Source organism: Mastomys coucha, unplaced genomic scaffold (assembly GCF_008632895.1).
Source record: "Mastomys coucha isolate ucsf_1 unplaced genomic scaffold, UCSF_Mcou_1 pScaffold13, whole genome shotgun sequence".
NCBI classification, from domain to species: Eukaryota; Metazoa; Chordata; class Mammalia; order Rodentia; family Muridae; genus Mastomys; species Mastomys coucha.
In genome coordinates, this window is record NW_022196895.1 from 73,894,936 (window position 1) to 73,908,109 (window position 13,174).

General features: G+C 47.1%; 1 protein-coding gene across 6 annotated transcripts in view; it reads right to left on the minus strand.

The window, feature by feature from the left end:
- The window catches only part of Slc14a1 (solute carrier family 14 member 1 (Kidd blood group)), a 43,386-nt gene that overhangs the window by 14,667 nt on the left and 15,545 nt on the right, over positions 1–13,174 (minus strand). Inside the window, exons 3-6 of one of the 6 annotated variants that reach the window (XM_031366108.1) lie at positions 8,396–9,162; positions 2,558–2,664; positions 1,675–1,831; positions 1,041–1,230 (exon numbers count right to left, since the gene is read on the minus strand). In XM_031366108.1, coding sequence (XP_031221968.1) covers positions 1,041–1,230; positions 1,675–1,810 — 326 coding nt within the window. In that variant the 5' untranslated portion in view covers positions 1,811–1,831; positions 2,558–2,664; positions 8,396–9,162. Of the gene's footprint in view, positions 1–1,040; positions 1,231–1,674; positions 1,832–2,557; positions 2,665–5,388; positions 5,595–8,395; positions 10,554–13,174 lie in introns of those variants that run through there. The other 5 variants (XM_031366106.1, XM_031366104.1, XM_031366105.1 and 2 more) reach the window with 5 other exon arrangements.

Genomic DNA, 13,174 nt, shown 5'->3' on the forward strand with positions numbered 1-13,174 from the left:
GATGGTGTGAGTTTTAGACTTTTCGTCCGAGTCTACACCAAGGCACAGGCACAACCAATAAGCTGCTGTTGTATCTGTCCCCTGGGCCGGGGACATCAGAGGTTGGATGCTGATTTCAAAGTCCTTTGTCTTTCTTCAGTCAAGCTCCAGACATTGAAGTTACGTGTGACAACAGCAGAGAGCTCCGTAGACTGCTCCCATAAGCGTTTGTCCATGGGTAAAGAATGGCAAGAGCCACAAGTCAAGAGATGACACCGCTCCAGGCCCAAGGAAAGAGCTACAAGTCAAGAGATGCCACCGTTCCAGGCCCAGGAAGAATTGGTCACTTGAATGGAATTGCCACCTTAATTTTTTATTTTTTTTAGAACTAAGAAAAGTAAAAGGAACTTGAGAAATAACACATATAAATATAAAAAATATATAAATATATGAAATAGGACTGTCTCCTAAATACTAATTACCAAGGGAATGTGGGTGCCTGTGCCAATACCAGGAATGAAATGCAGGCCCTTGTACATGCTAGACAAATGTTCTACCGTTGAACCTCATGCCTAGCTGGTTGTCACTTGTCATTGCAGCAAACACAAAGAGGGACTAATCCTAGGATGTGAGAGGTCTCCTCATCATCCCAGAAGCTGAGCTGGCTTTGCCTTGCCTATGGAAGGAGATAACCATGCTAAACTAATGGCATCCACAGGATCCAAAGGGGTAAACCGCTAAGTCTTCAAGAACTCAGAAGCATTTTGCTTAAAGGTGTAATAAGTAATTGAATCACAAAAGGTGGCTTCAGTGGGCTCTGTCCTGGTGACAGATGAGCTCTGGCTACCGTACCCATCGGCTAGTACTCAGACTGGCTCCTTATTCAGATGAGGAGAATAAGAAACTACCAGTGAGTCTCTGGCCTCTGACTAAAGGCAAACAGAGCATTCTGTGGAATAAAGGTTGTTTTACCCTGGAGGGTGTGGCTTTCTCATTGCCACCCACGGCAGTTGCCCAGCTAGTGTCTCAGAGACAGGGCTGGCATATGAGGGCTTACCTACCTGTCTTGGCTAAGCAAGAGGGCTGTCAGAGTGGAGACCATAGTTCCTACACAGCCACAGAGAGCCCACCAGGGGTTCTGAACCAGAAGTCCCACCAGAATCAGGATTCCACTGATGGGGTTGCTGACAAACACCACCTGGGATATGCCACGAAGTATCCAGTCCATGAACTGGAGCACCACAGGCTTGTCTGGAGAGATGAGAGGAGCAGAGTTAAGGAAGAGACAACGTAACACCAAGGTCTACCCTGAACAAAGTCACAAGGATTGGTCAGAGGTGAAACTCTGGGATACTTTGACCCCTTTGTTTGTTTAGTCAGTCCACACGGTCTCTTCCTGGGATGCATGCACCTGTTTACCATGCTCAGAGGTACAAACTAAGCTGAAGGAATGAATTATCCACTGTGGAACTTTCTTTAACTACTGAGATTATCCTTTCATATGAGAAGGGCCCTGCCCCCTGCATGCTACTTCAGTGAAGAAGGTGTAAAGAGGCTTGTAAGTTAGAAATGCAAACCAGAAAACTCAAAAATGATGTCTGGGAGTAGAGCTGACAACACAGGGAGAAGCGTTGGCAAAGGATGTCCTCAGAGCTGCTTTCCCGGCTCTCCAGGGAGCGGATGCCATGCACATACCTTTAAGCCAGTTGGCGAATTCCTTCATGTCACCTGTGACATAGCCAAGTACTTTGAAGCCGCACCTTCTCCCCCGGCATGATAACATCTGGTTTTCACCCCGGTCTACTTTAACCATGGTGGGACTATCTTCCATGGCTATCTCTTCCTCTGGCTCCTTGAAGGAAGGACAGGGTTAGCGAAGATCCTGAACCGGAAAGAACTCTACAGTTGGCTAGTTAGGCTATTGTCATCGTGGGAGCACTCACCCACAGCAGTGGTTCTTCATTTCTCTAGTGCTGGGACCCTTTGATACAGCGCCTCATGTGGTGGCCTTCAACCATAAAACTATTTGGTTGCTACTTCATAACTGTAAGTTTGCTTCCGTTATGAATTGTAACATAAATGTTCGTGCTCTCCAATCGTCTTAGGCGACCCCTGTAAAAGGGTCGTTTGACCTTCCAAGGGGTCCCGACTCATGGTTGAGAACCACTGGAGTAAGCTATGACAGTGTTATGGCTCTGAGAATACTCTCTCTTCCTGGAGTACCATTGAGGAGCTCACTATCCAAACCCAAACAGCATAACATAACCTTTGTCCTTGATATCTTTAATGCTGCCATTGAAGGTTCTAGTCTATACCCTTCTACAGCTTGGATTCTAGCTTAGCATATATCTATGGAGCCCCCATTTCCTGCAACTTAGTATTGTTGAGAAGAAAGGAAAGAAAAATCAATAGAACAAGTCAAATAATAAAGAGCTAAAATAAGCAACCTTAAATTTGCATTTTTCTTTTCTCTTCTCCTTTCTTTCATTCCTTCTTCTTTCTTTCTTTCCTTTCCTTTCCTTTTTTTTTTTTTTAAAAAAACAAAGTAGCAGTTATAAGCAGGCATGGTAGCATATACCTGTAATCCCGGGAGATGGGAGGATCAGAAGCTGAAGGCTAGACTCAGCAGCATAATGGTTCAAACATAGCCTGGGTTACATGAGATCTCTGTCCCAGAAAAGCAAACTGCCAATATTAAAAAAAAATACAAACTACTGAATGTATTTAAGAATTCTTTGAAAACGAAGAAATTGTAAACTACTGTGTATATTGAGACAGCCTAAGAGCCCTCTGACCTGAATCTCCAAGAAAGAGATTGCTTGAATTCGTTCTTACATCATCCAGTTGTCTCAGATAGTCTGCAGTTTGGAATCTGTTGTAAATGCATAAAACAAGCAAGAAAGATACCCACAAAGGCATAGAGCAGTGGTTCTCGACCTGTGTTTAGCAGTCCCTTAGAGGGTCAAACCACCCTATCACAGGGGTCACCTAAGACCACTAGAAAACATAGATATTTACATTATGATTCACAACAGTAGCAGAATTACAGATATGCAGTAGCAACGAAAATAACTCTATGGTTGGGGTCACCACGGCATGAGGAATTGCACTAAAGAGCTGCAGCATTGGCAAGGTTGAGAACCACCGGTGCGGAAACTGAGACAGGTGGAACTGGACAAAGCTGCCAAAAGCCGAAGACGATGATGTGTATTGCACAGTATGAGAATGCACAGGGTTTTATTATAGTCAGAATACAAACGCTATCACCATAATGTGTGTTGACTACAGGACTGACTACTTCTTAAGTATGTAGCAGGAGAGAACTAATTTCATTGAATTTGGTACCCTGCGACACACCGTGAAGGGTTGATGGGTGCCAACCACAGATGCAAGGGCTACAGTGGCACACGCCTAGAGTTAGACACATGGAGAGGGACAACAGCCAAGCCACCCAGGATGTATGAAAAAGGCACAGAATACAGAGAGGTAAGAAGGAAGTGAGGCAGCACCATCATCAGCCTTCGACGTGGAAATCAAAGTAGGGAATATGTGGAGGCCGCAGCCACAAAAGACAAGACCAAGGAAATGCCCAAAACTGCATAGATAAGCCAGCTCACCTCTACTCACAGCAAAGCCACCGACAGTTCCTCCGGCTGATTCTGAGCCCACCCGTGTTCTATTTACTGCGTCCAAGAGCTAGCTAGCAACAGCACTGGATGTCTGGGAAACTCACTTTGTAGACCAGGCTGGCCTCAAACTCACACATATCTGGCCTGCCTTTGCCTCCTGAGTGCTGGGATTAAAGGCATGGGCCCTCGCCACTCGGTTTAAAATGACATCTTTTTAAAATACCAGACTCTTGTTTTGACGTTAACCCCAGAAACCAATGTCTTATCACTGATTTATTACTATATAACAATTTTAGTGTTCACTATGGATAAGGCTGGACTTGAACTTGCCATGTTTCTCCTGCCCCTGACACCCAAGTGCTGGGATTACAGGTATGTACCACCGTGCCCATCTCTTCCTGTTTTTTAAACAATGGCATACCATTAATCATCATACAAAGTTGGAGCTATTTCTACAATGCATTCCACACCAAGGTCATTCTGTCCTGGCAACATTCTATCCGACATTTGTGAGTCTATTGGAGAATCTTTGTATTGGAAATTTTTAACACTGAGAACTCCTGGAGACACGGAACCTGAGCCAAGTCCATAGAACACAGACTGCTCTGCTCTGTGCTTTAAAATCCACAGGTCTGTTTAAGTAACACAGCACTTATGAAAAGTTTATTTTCATTTCATAAAATAAATATAAATAAATAAAATTTCCTTTATCTAAGCAACAGCTACTGCTTCTTTAGATCTCGTGGCTGAAAATAGGCCTGGTTAGCCCCTGCCTTGGTGACAAGTGCCCCTTTCTCAAAGCTGAACCAAGGTACAAAAGGCATCAGCTTTGAGTCTAGGACATAATGAGGAGAAGCTCAAAGGACAGGTGCCCCGAGGTGCTGTAACCGAACCAACTGAGCCCTGAGAGTGGTAGTTTCCATCCACCGCAGAAATCAACTCCAGAATACACAAGTGCATGCTCTCAAAACTTCCAGCCTGTATTTATTTTAGCGAGTTTCGAATACCACATCACCCCAGAGATTCGAAACCTGATAATATAACTGGCCAGACATGACTGGGAACCTGAATGGCCTGTGTCCCATGGAACCACCCCGAGTTAAGACTAAATGACTTTCGTCTAATCTACAGCCCAACCTACATCCATGTCTCCAATATTCCTGTGTAGGGATGCACTACGAGGCTGTAACATTGTTCCCCACCGTCCCACACCTCAGAGAGTGGCTCCTCCTGACTGACCAGACACTGCCTACGTTCCAGAGTCCTCAGGAGCCATTTATTCTGAGCTGCCGATCTTCCTGTAGCTCCTGGGACCACTGACCTCTGTTCCGGAACTCCAGCCTGAGTCAGGAGACATCAGCAGTTTAAATCTAGCTCACTCTAGAATGCTATCACGGTAGGAAGTCTGTGTCTACTTTCTGGAACTTGGATGCAGCGCCCAGGAGAGGATCCTTCTAGCTGATGCCCCACACTCTGCTGAAAAGCCCAGTGCGCCTCCATGGCATGGAGAGGGCAACGAGAGAGTTTTCATCTAAGAGAAGCAGGAGTGTCATGAAGCTCCTGACTCGTGTTTCCTTGTTCCCCCCTCCCCCAAGGCTCTGCGACCTTCCCTTCAGCTCAGTGGTGTAGCCTCTAACCCTACAGGAGCAGCTCAGGCCACAGCATCGTCCTCAGTAGAGCTGGTTGACCACCCAGGCCCCAGCCTCTGCTCAGAAAAGGCACCAAGCTGAGAGCGGTCTCTCAGGTTCCCCAAGGAGCAAGCTGCTGGAAGGGAGCCTACCTGGTCTTGCCACCTGTGTGCCAGGGCCAAGCTTAGCCGTCTGAAGCCTCCTGACGCTGCCTTATCGCCTCTATTTCCAAAAGGGTCTATCCAAAGAGGACCGTGATGGGCGTCATCAGTGCCACCAATCAAAGACTGTCCATTCATCCTTCCTTCTCCATACATGTCGAAGGGCAAGGAGATGTGAATCAGCAGGTGTCCTGGCTCTGGGGAGCACAGGAAAAGGCAGACTAGGGGAGAGGGACTGGCCCTCTTTCTGTTTCTGCTAAGGGAAGATGCTCTCTGCCCTGGCCCCCTAGGGCAGCTTGCAGTGGGAGGGAGGAAGGAGGATACTGACTAAGGGGTGAAATTCATTTTACATTACTTAAGAAATGGTGGCAACCTGTGCTGAACAGAGGACGAACGAGACTGTGTCTCACGTTCTGTGTTTGACTGGCAGGGGGCTGGCCCATCTGAGTTCTGCTGCAGAAAGGGATGGTGGCTTCAGGCTCTGAAGGGCTTGGATAAGCTATTATGCTCTGTACTAGGAATTAGCTCTGAGGCAAACCGTGTCTCAGCCTTGTTTCTTATGAAACAGGAGAGAAAAGAGCCCCTGGGTTCCGCTTCCCACCATAAGATACTTTGCTCATTCTGGAATGCTGACAAATACCATTTATCTTATAGTAAGAGTAATAATTATGGAATACTGAATATCAGTTGGTTAACAAGAAACAATTCTGAGTTAGATCTAGTTAGAGTGTCAGATCTTAATAATTTCTTTTTTTCCCCCTTTTCCCTCTCATTCTCCTTCTCTCCCCCTCTTCCTTTCCATTGCATCTGAAAAACAGCTCTTCATTCAGAAGTTCTAGAATGTGTGATATTTGTCTCCTCCTCTTTTCTCTTATTTTCACATTCTTCTACAGACTGGGAGCGAGACCTGAAAACTTTACCAAAGCGACTTGAAGAATCCACAGTTGTGGAAAATATTTCCAACATGCTTTATGGAAAAAAGTGTGTGTGTGTGTGTGTGTGTGTGTGTGTACACTCATGGTAAGCTTTCTGGCTAGTTGTAAACCAAACTGATTTTCCTGGTGTTTTCAGAATGAGCAGTTTTTGTTTGTAAGAAAGAAGAGCAAGCAACCCCACAGCAAGGATCTTGTTGTACTATGTTAAAGGCAGGGGAGGGGGCAAGGAAAGAAGAAGAAGAAAAGAAAAAAAGATTGAAAGCAAAAGGGAAGGAAAACTCAGGAAACATGAGGGGAGAGGTCCCGTCCCTCAGTAAGCGCCTGCTGCTTTTCCCTTCCCTGCCTGTTGCTTCACTCTTCCTGTCTGCCTTCCTCCACACATGCCGCACAAACTCAGCATCCATATACCCTCAGAGACAGAAATAGACAAATAGGCAAGCAAGGGTTAGAGGCGCCATGGATGAAACTTTCATGTTTTAGAAAATGGAGGCTCTGTGCTGCCTCTGAAGTCTACCAGGCCAGAGGTCTGCAGAGCCAGCTTACATAGACACTAAGTCCTGCGCCTCTCAGTTTTCTGGTTTGGGGCTAGGCAAGTTAGTGTCATCCAGGATTTTGCCGAAGCCCACAAATGGCAGTAGCAGCTCCTGCATGGAAAGGTCTGAAGTGGGTGACAGGTCACAGCAGCCTGAATTCACAGTCATTGTGAAGTAACTCTGGGCTACGGGGCTGAACAAGAAAGGGCTCTGTGTCCTCTGTGGGATCCATATAACAGTCTGTTAAAAGTAATACCAGCAATTCCTCAAGGCCAGCCTCTCCCGGGCATTACTGATGTGGCTACATGGTAACATCCGAGAATTTTCTGGAAGCTGTGCATGGTTAGCTTCCCAGTAGGATCTGGGAAGTATATTTCAGAGCCCAGATCACCAGTGAAATGAGGCAGTGCTCAGTATTTTAATTTGAGACAAATCAGAAGGTCTCACTTCGACTGTCTTCTCTATTTTATTACACACAATGAAACGCATTGTATTCTAGCATGTATTAGTAGCCGGCACAATTGAAGAGAACCTGAACGTCCTCAATTTTCCACGCCTCGAGGATCTCTTCCAATAACATTAAGTGTTAGATCTGGGTTCCTTGAAACATTTCCATGTTCTGTCATAATAAAAAGACTTCCTGTGCTGACATTCATTTGCTACTTTGTCTAATCTTTATTTTAGGTCATTTTTGATCACAACGGCAGGAACAGCTCAGTTCTGTAATCAGAAACAAAGAGCTGCTGTCAGGTATTCCTGCCCTCCTGATTAAAACACTTCCCTCTGCTGCAGACACAACTCCTCAGAGCCTTGAATTGTGCAGCGACAGAGCGTTGCAGGAAGCCACCAAGTCCCTGGCTAGGCTTGGGACTGATCAGAGTTCCCAATGGGAACACAAGCACACGCCCCGTAGCAGGACAGCACACGCACTGCACACGGGAGCCCTAAGCCCAGAACTGGGAAGGGCCCTTCCCAGTACCCCACATTTTCTTGTGAGTCATATAAATGGCGTTGCTAGCTTTGCTTTAGTTTTTCAAGAGCGGATCCCGATGAAACTGTGCTGATTAGTCAGGGCCGTTTAGTACAGAGTGGGTACCCTGTGGAAGCTCTCTTCCACACCAGCCCTGAGCAGCTTCCCCGCTCTCCGGGGATCATGATTTAGGCTTCTGGGAAGAGGACTGTGGCTTTGGTACACAGCCTTCTAGTCTACCAGATTTCCAGCTATTCAGTTCCAACAATTAGAGACACATTTCACCACTTAAAAGAGAGCAGAATTAGAGACAGGAAGGCAAGAGAAGACAGAAAGGAAAGCGAGTGTGATTAAGGCACAATGCGTGTGTGCATGTATACAATGTTGCAGTACAGTCCACTAACTTGTAACATGAAAATATAGAACAATAACCGCACAGTAGAAAGTAGAGGAGTCAGACACATCTAAGTTCAAACTCCTTTAAAAAGAAAGAGGAGGGGGGTAAGAGTAAAGACCAAGGCAGACTAATTGACAATCTACGAATTGAGGATGCTACTTACCCTCAGGCTGGCTTCCCAGTGGCAGAAGGCAGGGCCTGATAAAGAATAGCCAGGCTCTCTTAAAAGGCACAGTGCTGTGGAGAGGTGGTGCAGAAGAGGCCACCTCACCCTTTTATACCCACAGTTTGCTCTTCAGGTCTGTGAACCGGCTGGCTTTCTCCACCCACTTGAGCCACAGACTCCAGAGCAATGCTGTGGGGGTGGGGGACGGGGGTGGCCCCTGGCTTCAGTGCCTCGTGTCTCTCTCTCCCTTGGTCTCTCCTCTCTTGACCTGGTGCCAACCATTTTGTCACGTCTGTACAGCATCTCAGGGTTTTTACTTAGTGATAACCAAACTCAAATTCATCTTTTCTCTTCCATGCCGTTTCCCACCCTCAACTTGAACTGCTTCTGAAAAGATCTGTAAGGATCCACATGGTGTCATATAAATGGCAAAGCACAGTGGAGCGAAGTGACTGCTCCTGCATTGGAAGCTTCTTGGAGTTTACATTTCTGTCCTGGTGTTAAGGCGGGAAGATCCAAGGGCAGTGGGAGAGGCAAGGAGGACGAGGGGGTACAAGTTATTTTTGGAAACTAGCTACCTGTTGCTCGTGCAGGAAAACCAAACTCACAATGCTTCCCAGGTCGCTCCTCTTTCCAGGTAAACACCCCAGGACCTGCACTGCCTTTAAAACGTTCATTAGCCGACAAAAGTCCAGAGCAAACTCGAACATGAAAAGTTTTTTTCTTTCTTTCCCATTCTTCGATTTCAGTTTTGTGGCTTGTTTCTTTATGTTAGAAATATAGTAAAGTCGGGAGGGGGGCACCTCTGTGAATAAAAGAACTAGAAAAACCCTCCCTGTTGCCAGAGGTCTCCCCTGCACACCCGCTGATGAGCGGGTTCTCCTTATCGGACCTCCTTCAGGCGGCCCCCGACTCTCGGGCTCCACCCACTGGACGCAGGCCAGAGCGCTGAGCTCCTTCTCTGCAGGGGGCCCCAGCAGTGCCTCGGGCTGATCCCTGGAGGGAACCGTGGGCCCAGGTTCACTGTGAGAACTTCGAGATTCCCCGCAAATCTCTAACACCTTTTTTTCCCCCTGGTAAAATAAGTAGAAAATGAGCCCTCCTGGTTGTCCTGCAGCTGATGTGGGGCCAACTTGGGAAGGAATTGTTCTTCCCTTTTCTGGTGTTTGTTATGCACCGGAACTACAATTTCTAATAGTAATGATAAATGATAGTGATAAAAACGATAAGAATGACCCCAAAGGGGTTGAGTTTCCTCTGGTTGCCAGCATTGTGTTAAACACCTGGCAGGCATGAGTCATTCAATCACCTCAAAATCCCTATAAGAATGCCGGGCTGTACGCTGACTGGTAGAGCACTTCCTTTCATCCATCAGACTCTATGTCCCAGTACTGAAAAAAAGCAAGCGCCCTTCCCTCCCCCAAACAAGCCATACTGAACTCCCTACAGTACAAAAGAAACTAACCAAACCCTATATAGTGACATTATTCCTGTTTCGGAAGTGAGGAACCTCTGAGAGCTGATGTTCACTTGTCTGGAGTCTGGACGGCAGCTATGCAAGCACTGTCCGCTCTTGCCAGCTCCTGCCTGTGTGTTTGCTCATGAACTGAGCCATTGCGGCCCTCAGCACCTACGCAGCTTCTCTCTCTGGCTGTTATCAGGTCGAGCGAGTGGGCCGAGCAGTCTCAGAACTTTGGGACAGAGCCACTTTCCCCTGCGCTGTCCCTTCCTCTCTGGCCTCTGCTCCAGTCCTACAAAGCCAGCCACACCTTAAGTGTCAGTCACAAAATGCAGCCCTGACTCAGACCAAGCAAAGGATAGGTGTAACCAAGGCAGCCGAACCTGAGTGTGAATCCTGGTTTTGTCCTTGTGTGACCTCAGGTATGCCATCCTTTCAGAACTGTGAAATGGGTGACTTCACAGTTAGTGCAAGGAAGGAGGACACAGCTGAAGCCTGGGCCCCGGTGGCTGGAGTAGCCCTGATCTGCCCTCCGAATCTCTGCCAGCACTGCCTTGGCTTCCAGGATCCTTCATAGCTCTCTTGTCTGGCTCTTGATCTCTGACTGGGTGCAGTTCAGAGAGCAAGGTCAAAAACTCTGAAGTTGCCGGGTGTGGTGGCATATACCTTTAATCCCGGCACTGGGGAAGCAGAGGCAGGTGGATTTCTGTGAGTATGAGGCCAGCCTGGTTGATATAGTGAGTTCTAGGACAGTCAGAGATAGACAGATTAGATAGATAGATAGATAGATAGATAGATAGATAGATAGATAGATAGATTATCTTGCTTCAAACAAAACCAAACAAAAACCAAACAACCCCTCTGAAAAAAAACAAAATGAAACCCAAATTAAAGTGTTTGGATAGTCGTTGATTCGGGTTTGTTACAGTCTTATCCACAAGATCTCAAGACACCTTGGTTGGCTTTCTCCTGATGCTGTGGCTGGTTCTGAGCCAAATGAGTATTTAGAAATGTGTATAGACATATGATATCAGAGGGAATCGGAGACAGTTACCTTCCCCTGGGAGCCGATGGGAGCTGAAGGGAGCCGCAGAGAGCCTAGGTATATTCCTGGTGTCTTAAGATAGCCCGTGGCACAACTCAAGGCTGTAAGTCAGAGCTTGCTCTGATGCCTTCCTGGGCCACTCGGCAGGTAGCTGGGCATCAGCTGGGCAGTGCTAACACTCCACTGCTGTTCTGGCAGTGCCTCCCTTGGCTCCCCACCCCTTCTTCTCTGCAGGGAGCCTTTTAGCTCCACTCCCATCTCGGCTCCCAAACCCAACCTCCCTCCTCTCATCTGCACAAATGCAAGCAAGCAGTATGGGGCTTGCCCAGACTCCTTTTACCTTGGAGTTTCTGCCCCAGAAAGTTCTCTCTATTTATCTTCCTGCCCACACTCTGCCCATATCTATTTGAATTTCTCACCGAATTCTCAGGGACTTGAAACCATCTCTACCCATTCCTTGCTGGTCAGGTGAAATACACGTGTCCAGCTACCGCTCTGGTGTTGTCTCATCTCCTAAGTGCTTCCTGGGCGTGGGCTCACACTTCAGCAATCACTCCACTTGGGACATTGAGAAAGGAAGACTGAGTTAGAGGCCAGCCTGGGTTGCATAGTGAGACTCTATCTCAAACACACCAGCCTTTTAAATGTTGTCCAGTCCCACTCGGGCTGGAAAGGGCTGGACAACAAGATTAGGATCCATTGTTCTCTTTATTCATGATGAATCTCTTTCCAGAATGATTTTGGGAAAGTTCATTAGATATCTAACGTGAGAGGAGGGGAGGACTGGGTAACGAAATGGAAAGAAGGGGAAAGGAAAACCGGCCAGGGACTGTGGAACATTTCCCTCTGATATCACACATGTATACACATTTCTAAATACTCATTTGGCTCAGAACTAGTCCAACACTATTTTCTCTCAGTCACTGCTTGATGTCGATCCTTCTCCATGCAGTTAACTCTGGAAATGTGCAGTATATAGTAGGGCTGTGGCCACAGAGACATTCTGCAGAGAACGCCTCTAGAGTCTCCTCTGCCTCTGAGTACCACTGTCCTGAAGGACAGGGAAGGACATTATTTCTCCTTCTTTCTCCCCCACCGCACAGCCAGAGAGACAAAGTCTGCGGTGGAATATTCCTTTGCAGTGTGCTTGGATCTGAGGGTATTTGGGCTTCGTAAACAGCCAGGCATAAAGACAGCAGATGAGAGTTAAATCGATTACTGACCCAGAACGCCACGTGCACTCCCTTTGTGGAAGGTGTTCTCTAGATGTGGGGCTTTGGGGCCAGCAGGTTCACAGTGCAAAGGTCTTACTGAAGCTACTATTGCATGTCCCTGTCCCTTCTCGGGGAGTGGGCTGACGGCAGGGGCATGGGTGGACCTGCAGGCTTTTTCTCTTCAGTGCAGTACAGTACAGTAGCTAGCTCCAATGAGCCCAACTACAAGGAGCCTCAGTTTCACCCATAGCTTTCCTCAGAAACACACATACACACACACACACACATAGACACACACATACACATACACAGACACACACACACACAGACACACACACAGACACACACACAGACACACACACACAGACACATACACACCACACACATACACAAGCAGCATTTACATTACAACTTGGCCAGTATAAGAGTCAGGCATTGGGCTGGCGAGATGGCTCAGCAGGTAAGAGCACTGACTGCTTTCTGAAGGTCCTGAGTTCGGATCCCTGCAACCACATGGTGGCTCACAACCACCTGTAATGAGATCTGACACTCTCTTCTGGTGTGTCTGAAGACAGCTATAGTGAATTACACCGGAGTGATTAGGGCCGGCAGAGGTCCTGAGTTCAATTCCCAGCAGCCACACATGATAGCTCACGGCCACCTGTACAGCTACAGTGTACTCATACACATAAAATAAATAAAATAAATCTTAAAAAAAAAAAAGAGTCAGGCATCTTTGGCTAGTGATTAAAGCTATGAAGGCTGTACACTGTATCTAACATTTTAGATATTTATGTATTTCCTGCAAACACAATTCCAGACATGTCTTGAGGGTGTGGGGCTGCCTTTGACATGGGGACATGGTAACTAGCAATGCCGCTGATGCTTTTGGATTTCTAGGATTAAAATGCTGTTTCTCAATGAGGAGCAAAGGGGGAAAGGGTAGGGAGAGAGTGGTTTCTATCTTAGACAAGGCAAAGGGGGGGAGAGACACAGAGAGACACAGAGAGAGACACAGAGAGAGAGGGAGAGAGAGGAGGGAGAGAGAGAGAGAGAGA